At 38.5% G+C, this 27520-nt stretch overlaps 1 protein-coding gene across 7 annotated transcripts in view; it reads left to right on the top strand.

The window, feature by feature from the left end:
* The window catches only part of LOC148651616 (copine-4), a 100710-nt gene that overhangs the window by 63386 nt on the left and 9804 nt on the right, over positions 1-27520 (top strand). For 6 of the 7 annotated variants that reach the window (XM_088602177.1, XM_088602176.1, XM_088602175.1 and 3 more), the window contains 6 exons: positions 11780-11878; positions 16051-16137; positions 16913-16972; positions 18404-18537; positions 21524-21578; positions 22422-22473. In XM_088602177.1, the coding sequence (XP_088458303.1) occupies positions 11780-11878; positions 16051-16137; positions 16913-16972; positions 18404-18537; positions 21524-21578; positions 22422-22473 (487 nt within the window). The remainder of the gene's footprint in view (positions 1-11779; positions 11879-16050; positions 16138-16912; positions 16973-18403; positions 18538-21523; positions 21579-22421; positions 22474-27520) is intronic. The other variant, XM_088602179.1, reaches the window with a different exon arrangement.

Below are 27520 nucleotides of genomic sequence, written 5' to 3'. Positions count from 1 at the left end.
CATAATCACAACATTTCATAGTAGAAATAGGCCAGTATACTGTATCTATTGCTAATTTAGCGAGTACTACTCAGTAAAGTGCTCGTTTAAACAAGAGATGAATGTATTCTTATTTCATTTTCAGGAAGCTATTGAAATCAAACTTGAAAAATTTGATTTAAGATTTCTGGCATTTTTGCAAAATAAAATTGTTCCCATCTTAAAGAATTTTTCCTACCCCACTCCTCTGTTTTATGCACCACGAATACTTATGATTGTGAGTTTTTCCTGCCCGATGCATGCTCGATGCACAGATACTGTTCAGTGTTGGAAACATAAAGCTTGCAAACAACAGGAGCCCAACCTACCAGCATCCCCATCATGGCTGTGGAGCTTTTTCTGTCCTCCCACATCTATTATGTTATAATGAAACAGCAGCAATTTAACCAACAAGGGCATCTCAGGGTAAGTGCAAGTGCTCTGGACTGGATTGGCGTTAAATGTTTTTGAAGTGAGCACTGTTAATGGACACCTGAGCGAGATGCTTAACCCCCCCACCTTGCCTCAGTTAACCAAACTGCAAAAATAAGTGTCCCAGAACTGGTGGGAGTAATACTGTACCCCTGTACTGGACTAACATCCCAACAAGGGGTGAGCCACACATTTTCTGTCACTCTCTTACAGTGCAGAGACCCGAACAAGTTCCAGACTAATGAGGCTTGAGTGTGGACCTTTTTATTTTAAAAGCAAGAGTAGCGCAGGATATCTAATTTGACTTGACACACTTCTCAGGAGGTTGACATGATTGCAAAAGCAATGTAATTATCCATGATCAGCTGTATCACAAGGAAATACAGCAATGACAAGCGTAAAGTAAAAAGGAAGGCAGTGTTCAGAGGCACTGAACTGAACTAAATGCGTTTTGACTTGTTGAAGTCTATGAGCAAAAAAATCTCTTATCACTGGATACATTTCTGTGATATACACAAAGGGTTTAAATGATTGAGGAAAACCATTTATTACAGGATACTTCTGGCAAATGCCTTCCTTCAGCTGTGTGGAAATGAATAGTAAACGGTGCAGAAAGCTTTAATTTTCTTAAACATTTGAGTTAAGTTCATATTGTCTTAGTCAGTGTTATGTAAGAAACACTGTTAAGATACAGATTCCACAGATGGCAACGTCTTCAGCAATGCAATTATTAGCAATGAACTGGCAGGCTGCTTACGCTACTGTTGTATCTGAATCTTTAAAATGCTCCACAAAGGTCTTCTAAATGCCTTTTAGTTTTTCCATCGTACAGCAGGTGGCCCTTTCAGCAGGAAATGGGGTCAGCGACACGGCCGCAGGTGTGGGACGCTGAGTCGGGATCTATTGCGTCAGATCTTTGTTTAAGGGTGGATGTATTTGCGTGTTGTGCGACAGTCAGTTGCGTGGAAATGTGTAGTTTTAAATGCTCCCTGGAAAGAAAAATCTTACTTCATGCCCTTCTCGTTTATTCATCATCTTAGCACAATTTTGAAAACAGCTGATGAAATTGGCTTTAATATAGATTCTTTTAGGTTTTATTATCCCCGCTGTCTTACTGCTCTCATCAGAAGTACCCTTTCCTTAATCCAATCTTACACCCCAATGTGAGGATGGAGATATTCATGGTATATTTCACATTGTCCGAATTCTTTCAGGTGTGATTTTTAACTTCGCTTCTACCACAGAACGTGCAGCATGCTTGTCACATTTGGAAACGTCTCTTTTTTTTCCTCACTGCTCAATAGCTATTCGACAAAGCAATCCCCAGGAAGGCCGATGTGTTTCATGATACCATTAGCAGAGTATCAGGTCAGGAATTGTTTTCTTCAGATCAATCTCCAGTAATTCTCCGGGCAGTGCGCTGTTCTATGTTATTGTGGATAGTGTCTGAGGCTACTGGGTCATTTAGCTTTAATGATCTTTTATATATTATGTATGCACAACAGCAGTATCTGAAGGAAAGGCTTTTGAACCGGTTCAGTGTGCTGGCTAGGTTGAATAGGTTTAGCAAATTTGTTTCTTTCTCAGTGGCTGTGCAATAGACTGGTGTCCTGTTCAGTGGGTGTGTATGTGTGTTCTCTGTACTGCCTTTTGTACTTTAATTCTGGACTAGTTCCTGGCTTAAGTCTCTCTCACCCAGATAATGGATTGATGGTAGATCACATACATTTTATTTATCTATTCCAAGAGCTTTCCCTTGGTGATAAGTGGTACAAAATTGAAGATGCGTGGAATGCTCAAATCATGGCTTTTGCTGCAATAAAAAAAAAGTGTGGGGTTCAGGTGCATTTCGGCATGCCACGAGAGTAACACTCGTACTCAAGGACCTCCTCGGCCCTGCTCAGCCGGGGAATTCAGGTGTCATCTGGTGAAATTGTAAAGGCCATATTTGGGAGGTCTCTAGTATAGAAGTAATTTCATTTCCAGCTATTATGCAGTAGATTCCTGTCATGTGATGGGATAAGTGAGAGAGGGAGGGTACCTTACATAAAACCTGTGGGTAATTCCATTCCAGCTCATCAGGGAAAAAGAGGAGCCGGGCTCAACACTCTCACTTAGCAGACAGTCCTTGTGCGTTGCAGTGATCTGGTAAGACAGATTCAGCAACACGTGGCCGAACCACATCAGGACATCAACTGAGAAGGAAAAAGACCAATTTGTGTTAATCTGTGGGTTGTTACAGAGACAGTTTTGGAAGTATTCTCATTTTTCTTTTTTTAAATAAAACAGCCTTTATTTAGAATCGAATATCGGTTGCAACTAAAGTACTTCATATCAACTAAAGTCTTCATATCTGCAAAATCAGTACTCTTTCATGAAATATTCATCTCATCAGTGTAGAATGTGTGAAGAATAAAGATTGTGCCTTCTGCCTGGAGGCAGCGGTGTGCAGGCGTGATTAGGGCTGTGGGCTCCTGGCCATAGAGGACACTGTTTTAAATCCAGCTGGGGACACTGCTCTTTTCTTAAACGCAGTGACTCCGCAAACCCAGCTGTAGACAACGTTCAAAGACAAGTACCTTTAAATCTGTAAGCTCATTTGGATAAGAACATCAGAGAACTCAATAATAAAACAACAAGAGAACAGTTTGTTTCATGTTATTTTTAATATTCTTACCCATCATTATTTGTTTTCATATTGCATTATTCATGTATGTCAATGCATATATATTGAGCACATGCTAAACGTATCAGCGGTCACGTCATTTACTATGATCCCCTCCTGCAGTAGGAGCTTTTGAAAGTGTGTTGAAGGCTTAAGAAAGAGATTTTCTGTATTGTAAATACAATATATAAGGTACAGTAAGTAAGTGGGTGACTCATGTACCTTCACTAGAAAGCCACCACTGTTAAGAAAGCAGAGCATACCTTCATAATTGGTGTAATTCAACATCATTCATTAATTAGCATGTTGTAACATAATATCTTTGTTGCAGCTGACCAACCTTAAGCTGTTTATTGATTCAGAGTTTAGAGGTGTACTAAGCATTGTGAAAGTAAGTCCAAGAAGCAAACCAAGCTGCATTGATTGATACATTTTGTAATTTAATATATACATTTGATCAATAATATTTATAATATTAATCCTTAAAATAGTTGATGAATAAAAATAACATTAGGAACATTCCAAGTAGCTGTTTTATTGTGTCCGTTGCTAAATCACCTCCTTAACCAGCTATTTTGTAGGATGTTTACGCGGTTGGGGGATAAAATCTAAATTAACTTAGATGTCTATGATGTTTTACTGTAGATAAATAAGTTCAGTTATGTTTAGTCCATACAAAATGTAACTAAAACATGCAGCCTCCTAACAGAAATGTCTGGAAAAAGAACTAGCAGAAAATAGCTGTCAGTTCCCAGGAAGAGATAAGTGACAGGATTAAGGTCATGACTAAGACACATTATTTAATCTTATATTGTGATGTGCACTAAATCTAAAAATATCTGTCCTGCATGATTAAAACATTGCAATGGATATTTAACTTTATGAAATCCGGAATATTTAAATACAATGTGTTATATTTTCATGTTCACTGACACTGTGTTTACAGTGGAAGTTATTAATTCTTGACAACGCGTATCAATTAAACTTCATTTCGATTCAAATTTTTAATGTTACCATTTATTAATAAAACCAAGCAATTTATCAATAAAGATCTTTCTTGATCCCTTAGTGCATAACATCTGCTGTACAGTCCTTTTGAAATTTAAGCATTTCTGCTTGGAAACTTAATTGCTCTGCTTGCTGTTTAAGATAACGCAGCTCGCAAGTGCTGTATTGTACTTATCTGTTGAGACTGAATGTTACCTTCTGCTTCTGGTTTATCACAATTGCAGTACCCCTTGGGAACTGACTCTGCAGAATCCAGTAGCTTTTAGAAGTTTGGTTTAGCAAATTATAAACATTTAAAACCTTAAGAATAACATGAATTTATAGAATACTGTTTATCAGTACCTTAAGATGGTATTGTCCTCTGTTCTGTACAGTTGGGAAAATCTGTGAATTGCTCAAAAACAGCATCTTCACAAATCACAGATCAATTGGTTATATGTGTGGAGTGCGTGTTGAACACTTCAACATTGTTGGGTGCAGCCTTGAGATTACCTATTGAGATTAATCAAAGGAGAAAACAGGAGTTCAAAACTTAGCTTTTTTGTTGGGAATGTCGTGTTTGTCGAAAGTTGTGACCAGTGAAGTCCAAGGCTGTACCTATTGCAAGACGTCAGTATGCAAAGAGAAACTGTTTATGATCTCTGCCAAGTCCACATGCCAAAGAAATTACTTAGAGTTATGACACCTGCCCTGGTGTGTTGCATTGGAACGATGTGTTTGCAAATTGAATTCCAGTGTGCTCAGCGCAGCTTCAAAAACCCTCCCTAGACCTCGCAGGATTAGTGCCAGCCAGCGCTGTCGTCAGGAGCCAGTGCCAAAGAGAAATCCATGGACTTTAACTTGCTCAGGAACCACATATTGCGCCCAGACACATCTTGGCTGGACTTCAATGGGCTGGCCAGCACATTCTGCTGGAAACAGATGAAATGGTGCAGCCTACAAAGGCAGCCCTAAACCCCAACAGAGCTTCAGCAGAAATGTCATTCCCCGGAGTCACATTAGTACTGAGATTCAGCCTGGGAGCTGTGGATGGAATGCAGTTAATTGCTGCAAATAGTGTAGATGCCCAGGACTGAAACCTATTTATCTGATCTTGTGTAAGACAGAGCTACACACAAGGCACCTTTCGAACTGAAGTGAAATCCGACTGTAATTATATAAAAATGTATCTAATATGTTAGTGTAGTTTGGTTCTGCATCCTTATTTTGGTGTCCTTTCTTTCCTAAGGTCTTATCAGTCGGTCTCCATCTGTAAGACAGCAGTCAAGTCAGAAAAGCGTGATTCTTCCTCGCCAGGGAAAATCACTGTAACAGTAGTTATACTTCCTCACGATTAGACTGCATCCTCTCGGTCTTTCACTCACGGTGAGCGGTTACTGACGTCCGTTCCTAAGACTGGGAATTGGTTATAATCCGAACTGGAACCCCCTTTATTGGTTTTCGATCTACCACTGTCAAAACAAGGTGTGATTTGATGGAGCCCCTCCAGGGTTCCCCCAGTGGAGCTGTAAGCAGAACGAGACAACAAGGGGACGTGTCTGCCAGCCCCAGGTGCAGTGTTCTCAGCCCCCACTGCTCGTCCACTTCACCTTTGGCACACCGTGCTCGGGGAGAGAGCAAGGAATATCCTTATTCAGATTAGTTGGAAAAGCTCTGGACATTCCCAGAACATGTAAAAAGGATCCCACAAGGACAAGGGACGGTGATTGGCTTCCCCTGAAAGCGTCTAGGAGGTCAATAACCGAATTACACCATTTGGTATTTAATTTGGTAGTGTATATGAAGCAAAGAGAGGTCAGCTAAAAAGAGGTCTGTTTTTTCACATTTTTATCTTTATTTCATTTCAAATTTGATTATCAGCAACAGCTTGAACACATAGTTGACAGCTGTGCTCCTCTAAATATACATAGAACATAATTTTCAAATACTACACTGAAATACTGAAGGATGAGCAGTTCGCTTTCTGTTCTGTTTTCGTTGTTTCAACAATTCCCCTCCGTGGCTTGTGTTACTTATGATACCCTGGCAGCCGGCCTGTATCTCACACAACCAATGTAAACAATTAAAAACCTTAACCACAAGACCTTTAAAACGATACATCAGCTGACAATACCTTTATTTACAAAACACTGTGGAAAACTTTGACACATTTTTGGCTCTTAGACAAGGTCTATTTCAAACTGTATTCTGGTCTAAATATCTTACTAAGAAAAGCACTACGCAGGACAGAGTCGTTGCCTTAATAAAAGAAATATATTTACTTTTTCTATTTAATACTTTGATAGTATATAGATATTTAATAGTCTGATAAGTGAAACTTCCTATTATGTAAGAACTATGTTAAATGTATTGAATGTACAGTAGCTACTGAAAGAACACAAGACAACTTATCTGTTAAGTCGATGTATTATTATCAAGAAGGTTGTTGAGAATCTCCTAACATTTGTAAAGAAGCATATATCAACAGGCATTATATTTACAGTATTCGTAAAGTATAAGTTAGATATTATATAGGAACGTATGTAGTCCTTTTTGGTTTTGTTTTGTTTTTGCCCAGATAATTTTTGTGAATATTTCTGTGAGCAGTAGCAAGGGATTTTTCTTTAGAAAAGCTGCTTCTTAAATTTATTCTCCAGCCCCTTTGCTGGCAAGTCGCTATTACTGCAAAATTCTCCAAGCCAAGATAAAATCCAATATGTTCTAATTTTTGCTTGATAATCTGCAGTACGGCTGCACTCGTTCCTTTTGACTGACATGCATTCATGTCTCAGGCAGGACCAGGCACCATAATGCTTCGTGTCTTGTCAAAAACGTTTCTAAATGAACAGCCCTTAATCCACTGCACGAATATATTAAGTCCTGTGGAAACTCATGTAAACTAATTAGGAAAGGTGCTTTATCCTTTTATACATACAGTAATAACAGGTGATATTACATTAAAAGGATAAATGGAATAGATGTTACAGAAAAAATACTAATTTGAGGACCACAACTTTCTCTGGAAGATCCTTTGAAAGTAAGATAAATGACATTTCCACAGAAGACTGAAAAGCCACGGATCAGTTTTTCTATAGATGTGACAGAAACGCTGTCTTGATTTATGACCCTAAATAATCCTACAATTGTACCTCACTTCACATTTTTTGAAACTGTGAAATAAATATTATTAATGTTGAAATACATTGTAAACTGTTCCTTGCCCTTCAGACAGAAAGAAAAGTATAAATAATGTATTTAATTGATTCTGAGATCATATGCACAGTGGTGTAGCAGGAGAAATCTGGCATTCTGGGAAAACAAATTATTAAGGTTATGATAAAGGTCCTTCTTGTAGGTCTAATATGGGTTGCTGGAGGATATGCTGCTGAAATTCCATTACTTTTTCTACTTAGATTTATCATGCTAATCATTCTACCTTTCAGAAATGATAGCACGAGTGTTATCCAACTACTGTATGATTTCATTTGTCAGGGCTTCTGGGGTCACTTAAAGATGAATAAGAGGGAAAAAAAATGCTTTATCATTGGGTTATGTTTATATTTAAGTGGGACGGAAGTTTTTGTAATCCATTTCTTTATGTTTATGGAAGAACTGGGCATCAATAGAAGGCCATCTCGTGTATAAATGGAGTGCGGTCATGTGACGACACTGCACATTGTGATGGGCATCCTGACGCTGCAGACAGAAAGGCCGGATGTTCCGGAACCAAGCAGGGCTACAGGTGATGCTTTGAAACCTACTCCCCAAAGGGAGGCGGTGTGGAAGGGTCAGTGGACACCTTCTTCGCTTTCTGTCGTGTCTGCTGATCCTGGACGCTGTGCGCACAATTCCTTCCAGCACTCTGGACAGTCGAGCCAGGACAGTCTTTCCAGAGGTGGTAAATCACCTAAACCCCTACACCAGCTCTTTGGTCTTACCAGTGTTGAGCTCCAAATGATTCTCATTACGCCACCTAGAGGATAGTGACCACACTTCAGTCTGCTGTTTCATCTGTGGTAGTGATCAAGCCCACTAATGTTGTGTCATCTGCCAGTATTATTTTTAACAGAATCCAAAAGAGACATAATCGTTCATGTGTAACGAGTGAAGTCACCTGTCCCAGTGACGGGAAACAGCCTTCGGGTGGGGGCACCAGTATTCAGAGTCATAGTCTTAGAAAGTGTGTTACCCATCTTAACCACCTGCTTCCTGTCAGATAGAAAATCTAAGATCCAACAGCACAGGGACTGGCTAATGCCCAGCGCCTCATGTTTATCCGACAGCTTTAGAGGCACAATCGTATTAAATGCTGATATGTTGTTGAAAAACAGGACCTATGCATAGGTGGCAGGGGCCTCAAGTAAAGAAAAACCTGCATCCTCTATGGACCTGTGAGCCCTGTAACTGCACTGGTAAGAGTTCAGCTCACCACTGGAGAGCTGGTTGCAAACCAGTCGCTCAGAAACCTTCATGATAACTTGGGTTAGGGCCCCGGGCCTGCCATCATTCAGGGATGATAGGCACCTTAGATTTTGCAGGCGCCGGAATACTCACTGCCAATTTAAAACATGTAGTAGCATTTTACTGCTCTCAAGAGACCTATTAAACATGTCAGCAGAAACAGGGGTGAGCAGGTCAGAGCAGCACTTAAGAGTCACTGCGGACACCAGCCGTCTTCCTGCTGTGCTGTTGGAGTAGCAGACTCCTGACCTCCTGCTCCCGAATCGCAAGGGCTGGGTTCGGGGGCTCTGCTACTGCAGGCAGACTCTGCTGGTTCTCTGTCTGCAGTAAACTGGGGTCATCGTTCCGGGCTGTGTGTTTGATTATATAGCCTGATCAGCTAGAGCCCCTCTCTGCTCCTCTAGCTGCTGATGCTAACCGAGAAGAAAAGCCCTGTTCTAGTAGGTTGTTTCTAGTAGCGCCTGTATCCTGCCTTGTGCCTGCTGCTTGCCGGATAGGTTCCAGCTCCCTCGTGACCCTGAACTGAAAGAAGCCCTGAGAAAGTGGATGACTGGATGGACTCATCACATCTAGGCTGTGATATTCTCTACTCAGGAGTCCCAGCACACTTATCAGTGTACAGTGCTGCCACCAGCACCTCACTTTCCAATTGCTTGCATGGCAGCCAGTCATAGTGTACAAGGTCAAAACATAGATTTTCTGCAATACGTTTAATTTTTAAATATGAGACTGCAGGCTGTTACATGTTATGTGCTTTTCATCAATTCATACACATTTACTTTTGCTTTCAACATTTTCAGTGCTATAAATCCAAAAAGCTTGTCCCAGAAAACATAATATGCATACTGTACAACTGGGTGCAAATGGGAAAAAAAAAGCCTTGTTAAACGATAACCTTAAGCAACAACACCAGGGCCTCGCCATAAATTGTCTATGTGGTGTTAATTGTCATATTGTAAAAGATGGATCAGAAGGTGCACTTTCATGTTGTGCCTGAGTATGCGAAGAGAAACTGCACATGGGCAGTTGTCCTAGAGTGTGTTAGTACACTTTATGGTGGTTTTTAATTGTCTTGCTCTTACTGGCACAGTATACTTTGCTTTTTCATCTGCAGCTGTTGTTCCTGTCCCCAAAGATACAGGATCAGCATTAGTGGCTGATTGTTATACAGAAAGGCTCCTTATTTGCAAGTCATTATGAAGAGGCTTGCAGTGCTGTATGCCAGGGTTTATAAACACTAAAGACTGTAAATTGTCCTTCACAATATGAATTGTACACTGAATTGGCTGAATAATTTTTGTTGTCCTCAAAGAATTCACAAACCCTCCTAGCAATAGAAGCTGTGAATGCTGGTCAAGTCGTTAATTGAACCAATAATACAATAAAATACAAGTGAAAGAAAAAAATACTAATGGAAACATGCTTTTATAAGCTTAAATGGTATTATATGTATATGCATATTTAAATAATTACATATAAATTAAAACAAGGATTTCCAGTGGACTTAATATGAAGCACACACTAAAGTCCAAATGTATTCATGATCTGTTTGTATCACTTACTCTAATGCTCATGAATTAATCATGAATAAACACTTATTGTGAAGTGTTACTACCAGAAACAATTACAGACTTGCAATGGAAGTTAAAATGTCAACAAAAGGTAATCTACATTCAAATGAATTGTCTTAAATAACACCGAAATTGACCATTGTTATTGAAGGTTTGTGTGGTGCACTTCAGAAAAACAGACATTTGGGATATATGTATATTTAACACCGTTGTACTTCATTTCACATCTTTATACATTTTAAAATGCATCATAAATTGTTTCTTACTTTTTAGACGTGAAGCAAATTGCATTGGCATTATAAATAATGCATGTAATGGCTTCTAAAAGCTTATGCACTGTGGTCTAGCATTGGGGAAGATGGTGTCTTGGGAAAGCAATTATTAAGGTTACAATAAAGGTCTTTGAGCTGAACTAGATATATCATGTTTGGGATATTTAGGGTCATGGGGAGCCTGGAAGATGCTATACATCCATTTTTTAAAGTTAACATCCTGTTTTTTTCCTGTCTAATCAGCTTGCTCTTAAAAAGCAATGCAGCTAGACATGCAGAATCTTCTCTAGAATCAAGAGTCTCCTTCAACAAACTGGCATTTTATAGTCCCTTGGTGCAGACGCAAAGAAACGAGGAATTTGCCTTTCATGATGCTCCAAAAATTGCAGAATATCTCGCCGTCAGAAAACAAAATCTTAATCAGTGCACAATGGCATCAATACTGAACAACAGTATTCATAAGTGTAGGATTAAAAAGTGGCATCAGCCAAATATTAGGCTTTTGAAGAACTGACAAGGAATAAATAACAATCTTGTGCTGTTCATTCTGTATTCTACAGCTCTCATACACAATCTCCATACGTGACTCCATGCTGTATCCCTCCACTTGTATTTACCCTAACTGTTTTTTTTTCCTCAGAGTACAAAATTTGAAAATGTGGTGTAGAATCTCATGAAATTTGTGTAACATTTAGTGAATCTATCTTTGCATTCCAAAAGCTGACAATACACTTGAAACAAAAGAAGCTGTTTATTGAACACAAAGTTTTGGTACAAAATTAATTTTAAATTAAAAAAGAACGATATCTGCTAACTGAGACAGAATTTACTTAGAGCAATTCAGATGTGTGATCCTTTTTATCTTGGCTGTAATACCGAACCTAAATATCACTTCTGGCAAATTGTATTAATATTACATTAAAAATCCTAACATTTTAATTAGCACAATCGTATGTTCTCACTTTATTCACGTTTCATTTGAATCTGACTTCTGGAAACCTGCTCTAGTATTTATTTAAAATCAGTAGCATGGTCTGGTGCCCAGTTTTAGAAGTAATACCGTACATTCAATTTGTTAAATTACTGAATCTCTTGAGAAGAGAGGAGATTATGAGGGAACTTCATCATCTTCAGGGCGCTTGATTAAAAGATGGAGATTAATTATGTTCGCCGATGAAAGGCTTGTGGAAATGCCGAGGTGATGATGGTAGCAGAAGGCACCTCTTCCCCAGAGAGTCTCGGGTGCCTCGATGCAGAAATCAGTGCCTTGGGTCCCTACAGAAATGGGTGCTTCAGAGATTTGGGTCAGTAAGATAGCAGCCTTCAGAGGAGCCGGATGGCACACTGGTAACCTTTCTGCTCCTCTTCTGCAGTGCATTGTCTGGGACTGGGATTCGAACGGGAAGCACGACTTCATAGGAGAATATCACACCACCTTCAAGGAAATGCGAGGGGCCATGGATGGCAGACAGGTAGTGTGGTCTTCGCCTCTCTGCGCCAGTCCCTGGTGAAAACTCCCTTCTTTTGCTGTAAAGGTTTCACATTCAAATGACCACAGCAGTGTTTTCACTTTATTATTGTTTATTATCTGTTTATTTCCACTTCGTAAAACACAGTAGTATTTTCACTTTTAGTGTTTCATTTACAGCTGGCCTAAGAAAATCTACTGTGTTCAGATAGATTAGACAGTGCCAGAATACCACTGCAACATCAATTAACATCCTTATTGAAGTACAGAAGTTTAAAATTGCATTTTTGAAAAGATGCCTCAGAATATCATGTCTGATTTTTTTTTATTTTAGGGAACAGATTAAACCATGTTGAGTAAGAATGACGCTACACAACCATCCTATAATTTATAAATTTACATCACACGTGAAACTTCTTTATGAGTTTAGTCCGTCTGATTACTGCTGATCCTTCAGTCTCTAATGTGCATGTCGTTTTCAGCCGCATTGCTAATTTAATTGATTTTAAATTAACTGCATGACGAAGAGAAAACACAGAGAGAGGGGTCACTTGAAGTGCTGTCTATTCTTTTTTTATCTCGTGAAGTGCCCTGACAGGCACAGTGAGCAAAGGGTCAGTCAGTCAGCGCTTCATTCTGAGAGCTGCAGTCACGTCACTTCAGCCTCAACCCTTTTCCCCACATTATTCACAGCCTTGTAAGGCTGCTACCGGAGACAGTAGAGTGTTGGATTTACCTGTTATACAAGGGATGAAATAATAAGCCAATACATCCATTTTACGAATGCGTTTGTACGGATGTGAGGGCAGGATCTTTTATTTAATGTTCTTCCTCCCAGTGTTACAGCTTCACTGAAACGTGCAGACAGGGGAGTGAAATGAAGAGGCCCCTCTTCATCTGACTCTGTGGCTGGTCACTCTCCTTATCCATCACACATAAGGTGTAGATACAGAGCGTACGCTGTACAGATTCTCTCAGATATCTTGTAATCTACTTGGCATTATTAGGTGTAGGCTGTGTTGTGAAGAGATGAGAAAATATATATGTAGATTATGTGTCCATTATGAGCACAGAGGCAATCTCTTCACTTTCGTTGGGCCGTTTAACATTATTTAATTTTATTTTTTTTCTTTTGTGTTGTCAAGCATCTTTTTTGTGGTTAGTGCATCTCAAGGCTTCACACCCTGCATAAACATGATACAAAAGGGGGGGAAAATGATAGTGTGGTCTTTTCTAAATGTGCGTGTATAAATGTAATTGTGATTTCTACGTCAATAAGTTAAAAAAAAAAAGGTCAATGATCCTGTCCAGGGTGTATCTTGCCTTGAGCCCATTTTCTACTGGGTTGGACTCGGGCTCACCACAACTTTATATTGGGTTGAGTGATTATTGCAAATGGTTGGGTGTTAATTAGGATTTAGACATTATTGTTTGTCTTGGAAGAAAATGTCTGCGGACTATTTAAACACGTTTACCAAGTGCAGGTGTTAAAAAGCAGAAATGGATTTGTGTCGCGGGGCAGCGCAGTGGTGCGGTGGCCTGCACTGCTGTCTCACAGCGCTGAGGACCCGGGTTCAATTCCAGACCGGTGGTACTGTCTGCCTGGAGTGTGTGCGTTCTCCACCCCCAGTCCACAGGCATTCAGTACCTTTAACCAGGGACTGTAGGTTAACTGGCTTCTGAGAGAACTGGCCCTGGTGTGTGTGTGTCTGCGTGTGCCCTGTGGTGGCCTGGCATCACATCTGGGGTGTACCCCGTCTTGCGCCCCCTGCTTGGCAGGATAGGCTCCTGCTCCCCTGTGACCCTGATCGGGATAAAGCGGGTAGAAAATGGAGGGGTAGACTTGTGAAGCTGAGTTGAAGGCAATGGGAAAATCTCAGATTTCTGATTGCTTTCAGATGAAGGGCATTAAGATCTCTAACTACACTCCTGGCTGTTGATTGACTCAGATGAGATGGATATTTCTTTAGCAGCCTCTATAATAGAAGTTGTTCTTGCTTACCAGAGAGCATGTAAATCAACTCAGCCGCTTTAGTGTCACTTTTTAGTTTCCTCTTTCCTGTGATGTTAGAAGAAAGGAATAAATAAAATCTGAAAACCAACATACCACATAACTAGCAGCTTAATGACCATTGGCACCAGTCTGTCCATTTTATCAGCTGTAAATGGCAAATGTCTGTCCCAATTGTCTGAGGGATTTACAATCATGCTTAATTATTTAAATATTTCTGTGAAGTCAGCCTTTAAATGATAGATTAGATCACCGAATTCACATCACAAGTCCACAGGTTTTCTTAGAAATCCAGCTTTAACCAGGGACGTGTTGCTTGTTCCTGCATTAAGAATCACAAATGCATGCTAAGATGAACAAGTCACAAATATTTTCAAGGTGCCAAAATTTCCCATGTTTCAGGAAAGCTGAAAGAGATAACTTGTACTCCTTTTTGGATTATGAAGAAATAATTTAGTAGCTGCTTGTGAGTAATTGCACTATTTTGAAATGTACAGTATGTGAAACCTCATCATTACTGGCATCAATAGCCTTCGATGATTAAGGCAGATGAGAAATGCATAATGAAACTGACCAGAGAAATTGAAAATGGTGAGTAGCTGCCCACAAAGACTGTGCTGATTGGAACCTAAAGAATTACTTTCCTCTTTAAAAATACCTATTGGAAACTAGAAACTCAGCATTAATATTTTATTCATGAGGGAAATAAATGAATTTCAGATGTGAACCTCACTTGCAAAAGAGGTAGATTCTAACACAAGATAAGAGTTGTGAATATACCCTAGAGTGTCTTCCATTATTAAATAAAAGAAAGGAAATAGTGCTTGAGAAGGAAGCAAACTGTCACAAAATGCTTTCTAAGCAATGAGGCATATAACACTAATGAGACAATCACACCATTTGGGGCAAGTGGAAGACTTAGACTGTGATGAATAATGTGCATCTAATTTTGTGTGCATAGCTCTGTTTGTGTTTGTCCTGCTAGCCAGCTGTTCAGGAGTTCTATGAGTGCAGAAGGCTGCCATGTATTTTACATCAGGCTTCCTGTGTAATTCTGGTTTAGATGACAGAAATGACAAATGTGCAGTTAAAAATACAGCAAACAAAGTATGAGTGTACCAGTCCCATAAACAGATGACGTGCCATGAACACATTTACCCCTTAGATAATACAGATTGTGTGAGACAGTAAGACCTCCATGCTCTGTTTTGTACCTTGTGTGAACTTTTCATTTAAAGGGCTTTAAAGCTAGGTAATTGCATTAGACTTTTATTATTAGGGAAGATTTTTCATTTACCATGATTTTGGACCACGGTGACCTTTGTCAGATTTTTACCAGTCATAATCCTTTCAAATGTATAGCAGGTCATTGTGAGTCTTACAGTTGCATTGTCCTTGTAACAGGATAAGTTGTTACAACGATAACAGCCCTGTCCTTACTATGTTCTGATCCTGAAATTGCATAACAATAACCTAAGCAATACATTTGAAAAGAGATGAATCTGTCTTGGGCTCCGGCTTCCTCCCACAGTCCAAAGACAGGCTGCTGGGCTAATTGGCTTCTGGGAGAACTGGCCCTGGTGTGGGTGTGTGTGTCTGTGTCTGTTATGCCCTGTGAAGGATTGGCACTCTGTTCAGGGTGTACCCTGTGCCTGCTGCTTGCCAGGATAGGCTCTGACTCCCCAGAAACCCTGCGTTGGATAAAGCAGTTAGAAAATGAATGGATGGCTTAAAACAAAGCACAACTTCTGCAGTTTATCTCGAATACAGTTTTAGAAGAGAGGAGATGTGTATTTTAGAACTTTAGCCAAGATGTTTTAAATGGTACGTGAAACAAACAACTGATAGAGACATTGAGAGGAGCATAAATGAGATAAAACCTTCTGAGTGCTCATACTTTTCCGGATGTCAACAATTCGTTAATTTCAGCATCAGATTTAGCTGTGTAGAAACATCTCTCTTAATGCACATTCACAAGATGGTCTTACCAATGGATTTCTCATTAGAAAAATGGATGGATTTGTTATGTTATGTAATTTTATGGTGTCAATTAAGTGCCGTAATGTACTATGATAGACACACAAGTAGTCTACAAAAGGACCTGTCTTTTTTACATTCTAATATGATAACAGCTTTATTCCTATATTTTTTATGATTTATATTAGATGCAGTGGGAGTGTATAAATCCCAAATACAAAGTGAAGAAGAAGAATTACAAGAATTCAGGAATTGTGATTCTGAATCAGTGCAAGGTAAAACCAGTATCTGTTTTATTAATCCCCTCTCATTCTTTATATTAGGTTTATCAATCCGGCTGTGACCTGAAATGTTACAAAATATGCTGGTTTATAAAAGGGCTAATGGAAACAAAAGGTTAATTTCACCGTTTGATATGAATATTTGTACGTGGGCGAGTAATAAAAATGTGACATATGTGATATATTATTGAGAATACAGTATGTATCCTACTGTAAGAGTGTGCGGAGTGTGGATTTAACATAGGAGTCCACTTTTCTGAGTTGCTTCCCGATTGGATTTGTCTTTGGAAAGCACACTTGGCAAGCTCCTCTAGAGAGCTTCAAATCTCCTCCCACCTAGGATTCAGTAATTGGTTGGAAATGTTGAAAATCAATATGGAACATGCATGAGCAGCTGGCTATTTAATAGAGAGCAATGCAAAATGAGTCAGAAGTAGTGAATGACTGATACACCCTGCTGTGTGGTCTCTTCAGAAAGAGAACCTCAGTCCTTGATCTTAATGAAGCTGCTATTGTGTGTAATAGTTCTAGGCCATGTTTACTTACAATATAAATTTACTTGAACCAGTTTTGCCAAATGTCTCCTCTGCAAAAGCAAAGAACAGTTTGCGAGTTTTCTTTAGCATGTTCTTGTTCATGCCTTGTTTTTATGTGAAATGTGGGTTCCATATGGATTTCTGTCCAGTTGGGATGAGTATAGAATTCACCAAAATACTGTAAATCTTAAACTTCAAAGTACAATTAAAAAAAAATCATAAATTATTTGCAGATCCACAAGATGCATTCATTCCTAGATTACATTATGGGTGGATGCCAGATCCAATTTACAGTGAGTATGATGTCCTGTATTTAATCTCAGTCTGGTGAGAAGTTATATATTCATTTTTATAAAAGCATGTTGCCTGCAATTTAGATGTTTAAGTAAAATAATATATTATTAAAGCTTTCCATTTCATATGCACCCTATCTAGCAACATTTCATTGAAAACCTGTTGAATAAAATATTTAATCCATTTTTTAGGTTTAAAGATTTAAGAAAATTTATTCTGAATACACCTTGATACCTGTTCTGTTTTGTTTCGTTAATAATTGCATTACACGGAGATGGTTATATATAAATACTTATCATTTATATCATTTGCTGTCATAAGTTGTTTTGACTATGAACATTTTCATGCTGCTAAACTGCACCAAAAACTGCAATCTAGTGGGTTTTGATTTCATTAACTGTTTTTTTGACAGAGTGGTCAGGTACTTTCTCTCTCCTTCAGAACTTTGTTGTTGAATCTCTCATGCTCTTATTTTGTGTGTGTACCCATTTTTGTACGTATTTGTATTCATTGTATTTTTTTGTAGTATATTTTGCTCAAATATATTACATATTAATTTTAGACAGTGGACCATGTGTGGACATGCCTTCAATAAACCTGTGCTGATATATTCATATTTGTATGGAATTGCTGGAACATTTCCATGGATAGACAGTCTTTAAATAAAACAACTCCTTTTTGTTGTCAGTAAAAAAGAGTTTAATTTCAAATGACAATTACCAATTACTTAGTTTATAGTACAATTCAAATCTGCCGTGTTTTGCAGTATTTATATTTATAGTATGCAGCTGTCCACATTTCCAGAAGTGTTAATAAATGTGTAAAGTAACACATCTTATATAAGAAAAGAAGTAAATATACCAGCTGTGAGAATCTTGTTAAGACAAAAAGACTATTTTGGACTCTTTACAGAATAAAGAATAAAGGGGTAGAAGCTGTTTATAACAGCATTGCTCTATTAACACACCTGCTCATTAGCTTATCTTGCATAAAAGAGTCATTATCTCAGCAATCTAAAAATCCCCCAAAAAATGTAGGTAGCATCTTTTATTCCTCTACAGAATTAACATCAAAAGCATTAATTAGCTATTGTACAGTCATCAGGCAAAACAAAGAATCTCTGCTTCCAATCCAGGCAATAAAAAAGTTAAAATAAATAAAAAAGTTAAGAATAACTTTAAAGGGTTACTATTTCTGTTCTTTTATTTTTAACTTCATTTTATGCCTCGGTCTTTTATATTAATGTGTACATAAATACAAAGATTAAAAAATGATTCGCAATTACTAACTCCAGATAAGGAAGCAGCTCATTCATGTGATAATTATCATATTGTGCTATTAAAGTTAAAGGCCTTTGTTATGCTCAGGAGTATGCATAAATTACAAGTAATTGGTGGTGTTCACCAAAGTTATTACTGTTTGTCTTTTAGGTAGCAATTGATTTTACAGCGTCGAATGGAGATCCACGAAACAGCTGTTCTTTGCACTACATCCATCCCTATCAGCCTAATGAATATCTGAAAGCTTTGGTTGCTGTTGGGGAGATATGTCAAGACTATGATAGGTAAGTATTAAAAGTGAGGTTCGGACCCAGAACATCACTTGAACAGATCAGTGTTAAATAACTCCACAGTGTTTGTATTTAGACACATAATATCCACAAGCATTTTGTTACAGGTCAAACACTCAAATCTGTTGTCTTCTACTAGGGAGACAGTTGAGAGCAGACATACAGAGAAAACGGCTTTTCTACAGCATTTGTTCTTAAACCTTTAGAAAGGGAAGCCTCGCACAATTCATTGTGAAATTCTAAATTTATCCCCTATTTGTATCCCACAGGAGAGTCAATGAGGATATCCGAGATGTTAATGTGTGTAAAACATGATTCCTCTTGTTTTTGTGAAAGGGGAATGCGTTAGAACACAGCACAGAAAAAGAGTTGTGAAACGTGGAGGTGATTCTAAATTCGATTCTTTGTTGTTTAACATGCTACAGTTAAACAGCTGTGATAAATACAGTGTATTTATCAGTTCGGATTTTAGGATGTTAGGGTGACCATGCTGCAATATAATATAAAGTGTAATATTTTTGAGACTCTGACCACCAAGTATTAAAGTAAAAAGGAAAAGCTTTTCTTAGACATCCATATTTTAAAACTTTAACTTTAAAACCAGGGGGAATCGTCCTGGTGAATTATTTGTGATGATGTGGTTAACATGGGGGCAGTGGCTGAGATTCTTCAAGGTTGTTTACAGCCTTTGAGTATCTGTCCATGAAGTGCATTACCAGATCAGATTTTTACACAGTTGCAGAAACACTCATAAAACACTAAAGCTGCATTGCATAAGCAAATCATATGCTTCTTTGACCAGTATTTTTATTTTTCTTTGAGCTGTTTTTATTTTTTCTCTACTTTCACTCAACAGCGATGTTTCTTACTGGCCACATTAATTGCATCATGTACAGTTAATTCTTGTTCAGCACTGTGTGTCTTAAAACTAAACTAGAATGATAAATGTGTACTACTGGATATAAATATAGCAAGCCGACAAAACAGCAACACAGCTGGAAATAATTTTTACAAAGTCTGTAAAAAAGTGCAGCACCTGTAAATTTCCATTGTGAGTAAGTGAAAAGTGCTAAAAAAAACTTCCCAGATGGATTATCACTGCTGCATTTTGTGAAACCCTTTTGTGATTACCCTTTCCTGGTAATCCTGCTCTCATACTGAACAAGTTCCAATTCCATTGCACATCTAAGCTCGTCTGGAATGTTTGTAATGGTTAGGATGCAAATGTTTGGTGCAATTAATGAGCACATACAGTACTGGAGATGGAACAAGTAAAGGCTTATTCCATGATGAAAAGAGAAGAAAAGAAACACAGTGTTTCGTCCACATTGTGTTTCTTTTCTTCTCTTTTCAGCAGTAATAAACCTCTACTTGTTCCTTTGCAGCCTACGCATGCTGACGCAGCTCCCTTGTTGAACTACTTCAGTACTGGAGATGCCACTCACTATCGATGTGTCCAGTGTGCAGAGTGACCGACAGTGCAAGCAATAGAAATACTGAAGGAACAGATAAGCTAAAAATCTCAGAGCTAAATCTGGAATAGCATACTGTAGGTGTGTAGACGGGTAGCATTAGCATGGATTAGTATGGTAAACAGAAAGTTAAATATATACAGTAGGAGAAGGTGTAAATGTGTACTACTGTATACACATTTACTGTATACACACTACTGTATTACACATTAAAAGGACATTCTTAACTGAAGTTCAGGAGGGATGAAGACAAACAAGTGTGATCATAATCACACACCTCCATTTTGCATGTTGCCTCACGCCGTCCTGCTACACCACATCTCCAACTTTGCAGCCCACTCCTGGGTTAAGTCCTCTCTGAATGGGGGCCTCAACCTCTGTGCTCTGTGGCCAGATGGATTAAGCCAAAGCTTTAACTCTGTTTAGATGCATTGCTGGAAGGAAACACCTCCAGGTTCTCCCAGACACTACCAATTCCAGCACCAATATTTCACATTGATTAAAAATGGACAGTAGAGTGCAACAAATCACACACAGTATTATTCACCAACTTGTATTCTCAATGGATACACAAAAACAAACCAGAGGAAAAACAGGCTGTAAACTTATACTTACACAAAATAACAGCAGAAAGTGTTCCTCTTCTAAGTTAGTTTGCATTTAGGGTATGTTGATGAGTGATGACTAATTAAAAATTAAATGCAAGAGGTAGATCTCACACAGAGCTCCCTATTATTGGTACAATCAAGAAGCTCATTTATTCATGTAAGAACAGGTCATTAACAGTTTTCACTAGAGAAAATCTCATATCACTTCCAGCTTGCTAGGATTAAAATCATACAACGTCCTTGCAGAAACTTCCTCTCCTCTGTGGAATGGATCTTTCCAGATGGCAGAGGGTGTGAAGTGTGTGCCTGAGACAGAATTAAACAGTGTATTTTTGCTGATTCAGTTCATCTGAATCTTCCCTGGCTTAATTTTCCATTTGTTGTACAAAGAAATCTATGAAAATGACCTTGACTTTGGCTCAGAATAGCTTAGGCCGCCTCCAACATCGATTTGTAATTCATATCTTTCTTAGCAAATTTAAGACTGCCACTCAGGTACAATTACATGATGCGAGGCAGGCTGTAAACACTGATTTTTGTATTACACTAACATTATTCTAACGTATTTTGAGCTACTAGGCCACTGAGGATAATGTGGCTTAATGTGAAGTCAATGGATTGGCTTCAAACTAAAGAGGACTGTGGTGCCCATGACCTTTATAACAATAAAACAGAATGTTAGAAAGAGGATATACAGGAGGGGTACATTACAAGATCCAAGACTACAGTGCAGTTGCAGTTCAAAAATTAAGTTTATAACCAAACTAATAGTGGCACAAATTTGGTAAGAAGATTGATTTAACCTTAAACCTGATAAAACCAAAAACAAAACATACCGTATTTTTACCGTATCCTGTCGAAAGAAGGAAACGTATACTTTCTTTGTCTTCTTTTATTTAGTGACAAAATGTTTCCTGCATTTGGTTTTGGAGCAAGAATACCACCTGACTTTAAGGTAAGACATACGGTATGCTTTTTAGTTACAATGCAAGTCTCAGAGGACACATATACAGCACAGTACAAAACATGAATAAGCTCCTTCTTATTCAGTGGGACTGATTTCACTGTTTGGATTGCCGTCCTTACTGCTAAACAGAGAATATTTCATTTATATTTGCAGAACAAAATGTAGACCAAACCATCAGGTATTCTCAGTTTTTCCAGGGAACCCAGGTTTTAATGCTGTTCTACCAAGGAAATTCTTAATATAAGCTAAAGTGTTAAACGGAAAACCACAAAGACTAGATCAATTTCCGAGGCTGTGCATTATTTAAGAAACTCTTTGGATAGCACCAGAGTTATGTGGCACTCCTCTGCAGCAGCTGCTCATTAAACTTGTTTACCTGCGTACTGATGATGTGTAGATTGAGCTTCTGCTCAGTCTCCCCACAGTCTCTTTTTCAACTACATTATAAATCATTCTGAAGAGGTTAGAGGCAGGAGCTTTGTCAGCTTGTTGGGCTCCACAGGTTTCTCAATTGTTTTCAGCACAATTGTAATGCCACGCCTTGATGCAGACTGGTCAGTCTTGCGGTCTTAATTGAATTCTAACCTAGAGAATCATTACAGACCAATTTCCATAATGACGATAGCAAAGAAGAGGTATGTTCTGTAGATTAATAAAATATTTGCAGTTTTTATGTGTTGAATTAAGCCTCTCATTTCAGCAATTTTATGAGGAAACGTTACCACGGGTATATGGCTACTAGTAGATTAATTTACAGCTTTGAGCCCTTTACATGCTATTAATTTATTAGCCCAATATACTTTGTATGTACTTTATTTTTATGTCTCTTAGGTGTCTCATGATTTTGCTGTGAACTTTAATGAAGACAACCCAGAATGTGCTGGTGAGTTTTTTTTTTCCATTGCTTACAGTCATGCTGTGTGCATCCACACTCTGCTGTATGTTGAAAACAGTTTCTTTGCTGTTTTTGTTTCTTCTCACAACTGCCCACTCTAACCTGGTGCAATGTATCTTACAGTATGTAATGTAGTTATCTTACATAACAAGTAAATGATCTTTATGTTTACCATAGTATATTCAGTCAGAATTAAGTTTCTTATCTTAGAAATCTGTTATTTGTATAAATTCTGTTAAGAGTTAGAAAACATTTGTAATAACTTATAATTCCAGTCCATACATTTTGCTGTATTATGGATGCATGTTATGAAACTTTATCTGTTAGTGTTGTGTTTTGTACAAAGATCGGCTAGTGTGTTCTTTCTTTTGGCCTTATCTAACGTGTACATATTTTTTCCATAAGGAAATTGATGTAACACCAATGCAACTCTGTATTCCACACATTTCCATTGCAGTTTGAACATGCTATGAAAGCACAGCAGCAAGGTGCAGTGCTGTTGCAGTATGGCCGTACTAATACCGTGCAGACAGTCTCGAAAGACAAAGGCCGAGAATGCCACGTGTTTCCAAATCTGTGCTGATTGACATGTCTTCTGTTTCAGTCAAAACATTAACCCATAATTCAGAGTGTTTTATAATAGATGAATAATGAGTTTTAAGAGTGTAAGGACAAATCATTGTAACATCTGCATTTAATGTTGTTAAAAATAGATTTGCTTGTGTGTCTTTGCAGTCTGTGAAGTGCCATTTTTATCATCTATAGACAGAGCAGCATTCGCATAGTGGGAACATAACATACAGATGGAGGCCTTGCAACAGCTCATCGACATACTAAATGAGAGAATATCTAAACATTTCTGAAACAGATCTTTGGAATAAATATACAGTTTATATACAGATAATGGTAGATAAAAGAAAAAGCATTGGACGGGAGAATAATGTTGAGAGATTAATATATCACACAAACTGACAAGAACAATGAAAAATGAATATTGGCAGTAAAGAGGCCACTGGAGCACTGTAAGCTAGAGAGTCTTCAGCCCATTATATGAAGCAAGGGCACAAGACAACCATAAAGATTTAATCTGATTTGAATATGCAGCTTCACGTGGAGGGGAATTTGAGTTTTGGGACATGTGCTGGGGATAGAGTAATTGCACAGATGTTCAAAGTCAAAGGAAGAGCATTTCTTTTGTTTTGTTTTTTGTAATTTTTTAAAAAGGCCGGAGTGCTTCATTCCTCAAGTGGAAGAGAAAAGAACCGAAAAGTCCTATTTTGCAGAGAGATCTCCCTGCATGCACCCCCAAGTGCATTAAGTTTCCTCTGCCAGTATATGATTTGGGTTTTTTTGGCAAATTGAAATTACTGATCAAGCTAAAAAATTAATAAGTCAGGGAGACACTAATGGAGTTGCAGGCTGAGGCTCTAGGTTATTCTTCTTTTCTGTTTCATTTTACACTAGAGATTTAATTGAAGTCATCAGGAAAAAATATTAAGTACAGTCTACAATAGACAAAAACATGTTTTTCTTCTTCAATTTAGAGAAAACTGTGTTCTTTTCCCATAGTGCTTTGGTTGATGGGCAGTAATATGTATTTAGTTTTATGGATGAACTTTTAAAAATGAAACTTTTAAATGACATTTTCACAAGGTGGTTGTTGCTCAGATAATTGTTGAAATTGATAGGCTGATGTTGCTCAGAGGTACTTAGGATCAATACACTGTAACCTGGGTGAAGTACATTGACAATTTAATTCCATTAAACTTTAATGTGGCTGGAAAATATGCAGCTTTTGCAAAATTCAGTTTGTTTACAGAAGTCTGATTTAGACCAATTTATACAAAGATCCCAAAATTCTAAACGATTTCTTACCTAAATAATCATTTGAAATCATGAAAGGTGCTTTATTTTGTTTGTGGTTTGTGTTAATTAGTAATTATTCTCACATACATTTTAAGTTTTACCAGAGCCATGAGTAAGCTATTTCTCTACCAAATGTGTAAATGTTGATTGAATTAATCTATTTATTTTCGGATTGTCTGCCAAATTAATTTTGAAAATACAAATCATCTGAAGAGGACTTAATGGCCAGTCTCCTGCTTTCTGTTTTTTTTTCCAGATTTAGAGGCATTTTCATAAAGGTTTAATTATCGTGTTAAAAACTCTGGTTTTTCCTTTTGTGAAAACAAGGTAGAACAGAGTTTGGACAAATAGAAATCCTACAGTTTAGGAGATTCAAAAGACATTCGAGCGTAATGAATTTGTATTCGTAATGGCAATTGGCTTGCCACCAGAGGCCTCCAGTGAGACGGACAGAAATAATACGCTTGTATTTATCTCGCCTGTGTCTGTAATTAGAGAACTAATTGAGTGGCATTCTTGCGTGGGCTTGTTTGGACAAAGGGCTGTGTTGCAGCAGTCAGAAATGGAGTGGTGTTAGTTGAGAGAGGCAGGGAGCTGGGAGATCCGAGATAAAAAGTTAGAGAGCTGGGAGAAGTCTTTTATTGTGCTACGTAAAAATTTACATTTGTAAAGCCTGGAACATCTTGGGCACATGGCTTTACAGGCAGGCTTATGTCAAAGGGCAGTGCCAGACTTCTGTAACACATCTTAACACATCTGTAACACTGTATATGTAATTTTATATGGACAGTTTGAACAAAAGGAGATTTTTTTGCAGGTGTTCTTGTGACTGGCTGAATTTTCAAAGATGACACTGATTTTACTCCCTGATTCACCCACATGCCCCACAGAACCATGTGTGCTGTGTCCAGCCAGGCGTCCTTAAGTTTATTCCTCTTTGGGAAGGAAAATACTGAGCATTTCAGGTGTGTCAACTTTTAGTGCCATCCATAGGAAGCAACACTTTACCAGGATTTAAATGGTTTCAGCAGGATTCTTACCAGAAAAATACTCCAAAGCCCCAGGGAGCCTGCCGACAAACCACTCTGGACAGGCACATATGGAACAAATCTGTTCAGAGCACTTTCAGCATGGAAAGCAAATGCTGAATCACAAGCTTCAGTACGTAAAAAATACAGCCGAGATAGTGTAGGAAGACACCCGACACAAAGTCACATATAAAAAACAGGACATAATCTACAAGAAAATAAAATGTGGTACACTGAAACAAAAGAAATACTTGCCATGATATGAACAATTTGATGTGGTTTATTTCGGTCCCTATAGTTAAAAAATTCCCGATAGTTGAAAGGGATAAAAGAATCTGCAATTTTATTTTGAAGGCTCAACAGATACAGTACAGTATAAAGGTACAGTAGTTGTGTGTGTCTACCTATGTAATCATTATTAATATAAATATATTATTTTAGAATTGCCATCGTTTTGTGTGTGTACCCATCACATTTAAGCATGCAGCAATTTCATTTGAGTATGATGTTATAAGAGGGTGCAGTGTACCTATAGAAAACATTATCCTTCTGCACCCTTGGCATGTATGTATGGCTGTGGGATGCACCACACGATACATCAAGTTAAGTTGATTCCAACTGTTTGGATTACTGAACAATTAGAATTTCCTCAAACCAAGCACCTATGGCTAATTACAGCTCCCTGTAATTAGTGGGGCCTCCCTGGGTCCGGAGAAAATATCGGACATGAAGCTTAGCATGGGCTTCCTCCAGGTGCTCCTGTTTCCTCCCATCGCCCAGAGACATGCTGGCAGGTTAATTGGTTTCTGGGAACACCGGCCCCAGGTGTGAGTGTGTCTGTATGTGCCCTGTGATAAACTGGCATCCCGCCCAAGGTGTATCCCGCCTTGAGCCCAGTGCTTCTAGGCTCGGGCTCCCATGTGCCCCTGTGTTGGATACAGCAGTCAGAAAATGGATGAATGGTTACCCATGAGCTATACATGCAATGCGTGTAGCTCTGCTCTGTGTGGCTGAAGATGAATGTTGTGTGTGTGTCAGAACTCCGAGCTGTGGCGCATTGCGATCTACACATTAAGCACTGCAGGAGCGGTTTGTCCGATCCGCCAGGCTGAGGCTGATGTGAATTAGAGATGTGAATCAGATGGGTTGCGTTATCGTCTTAACTCACCTGGGTGAACCTGACTGTGAGGCGGAGGCAGAATGAGCCAGGGAGCTGCTACAAGGGTTGGAGGGAGCAGATCCAGCAGGGGGACCTCAAGAGGCATTCCCCAGCGGAGAGAGCTTCTGCTGAACTTTATTTAAGCTCATTTGCGGCTTCAGGCTGCAAACACAATGGTGAAACATGGAAGAGCCATAGATCTGGTTGGAGCTGTCAGGTGCTTCTGTACAAGTAACATTGTGATTCAACCTCCCTGAGGTGCAGAGCTGCAGTCTGTGCATGAGTGTGGACGATGGATCCCAAAATATTGACTATGGAAGGCATTTTCTGGTGAATCCTGATACTGCATCCCCTTTGACATGCGGCATTTGCCATTCAGCTCTGTTCCGTGCTCATTTGGTATCTGAGACAGGTATTCTACCTGTTGTTACAGCAAGACAGATATCTGTTTCATCCCTTAATCTTAAAATGTGACGTTTCTCTTCCCAACTCAAAGACTACATCATTATGACGATCACCATACTGTAGTTCACTGACCCACTGTAATGCCAGATTGTACCACAGACAAACACTTATACAACAAGTTAGATAAATTCCATGGCACCAAATTACGTTTCCTTTATCTTGTAATAGAAAATTCTAAACTTTTCAAGCATACTGTATATGCACAGAAATATCCAGAACTAAAAGGTGACATTCTGTGCTTTTGCCTCATATTCATCTTTGCATCTCACTGTGTGATTAAACATCAGAAATAGCAATTTTGACTTCACTGTTCCTATACTTATGGCAGGCGGCATATATATATATATCAATGTTTTATGAAAGCTTAAATAATTTAGTTTCTGTAAATGAATAACAGGGACATGTATCACATGAATAACAAATAAGTTTGCAGTCACAAAAGCAGATTGCAATTAAATGAATTTGTTTGTTAATCACCTAGGGATATAAGTGCCTGGCTGTGACGAGAACAAATGAA

The sequence above is a fragment of the Lepisosteus platostomus genome, chromosome 12 (assembly GCF_059453375.1).
Source record: "Lepisosteus platostomus isolate fLepPlt1 chromosome 12, fLepPlt1.hap1, whole genome shotgun sequence".
In the NCBI taxonomy this organism is placed as follows: Eukaryota; Metazoa; Chordata; class Actinopteri; order Semionotiformes; family Lepisosteidae; genus Lepisosteus; species Lepisosteus platostomus.
The sequence above is the reverse complement of the archived record's forward strand: the minus strand, read 5'-3'. Positions and strand labels throughout refer to the sequence as shown.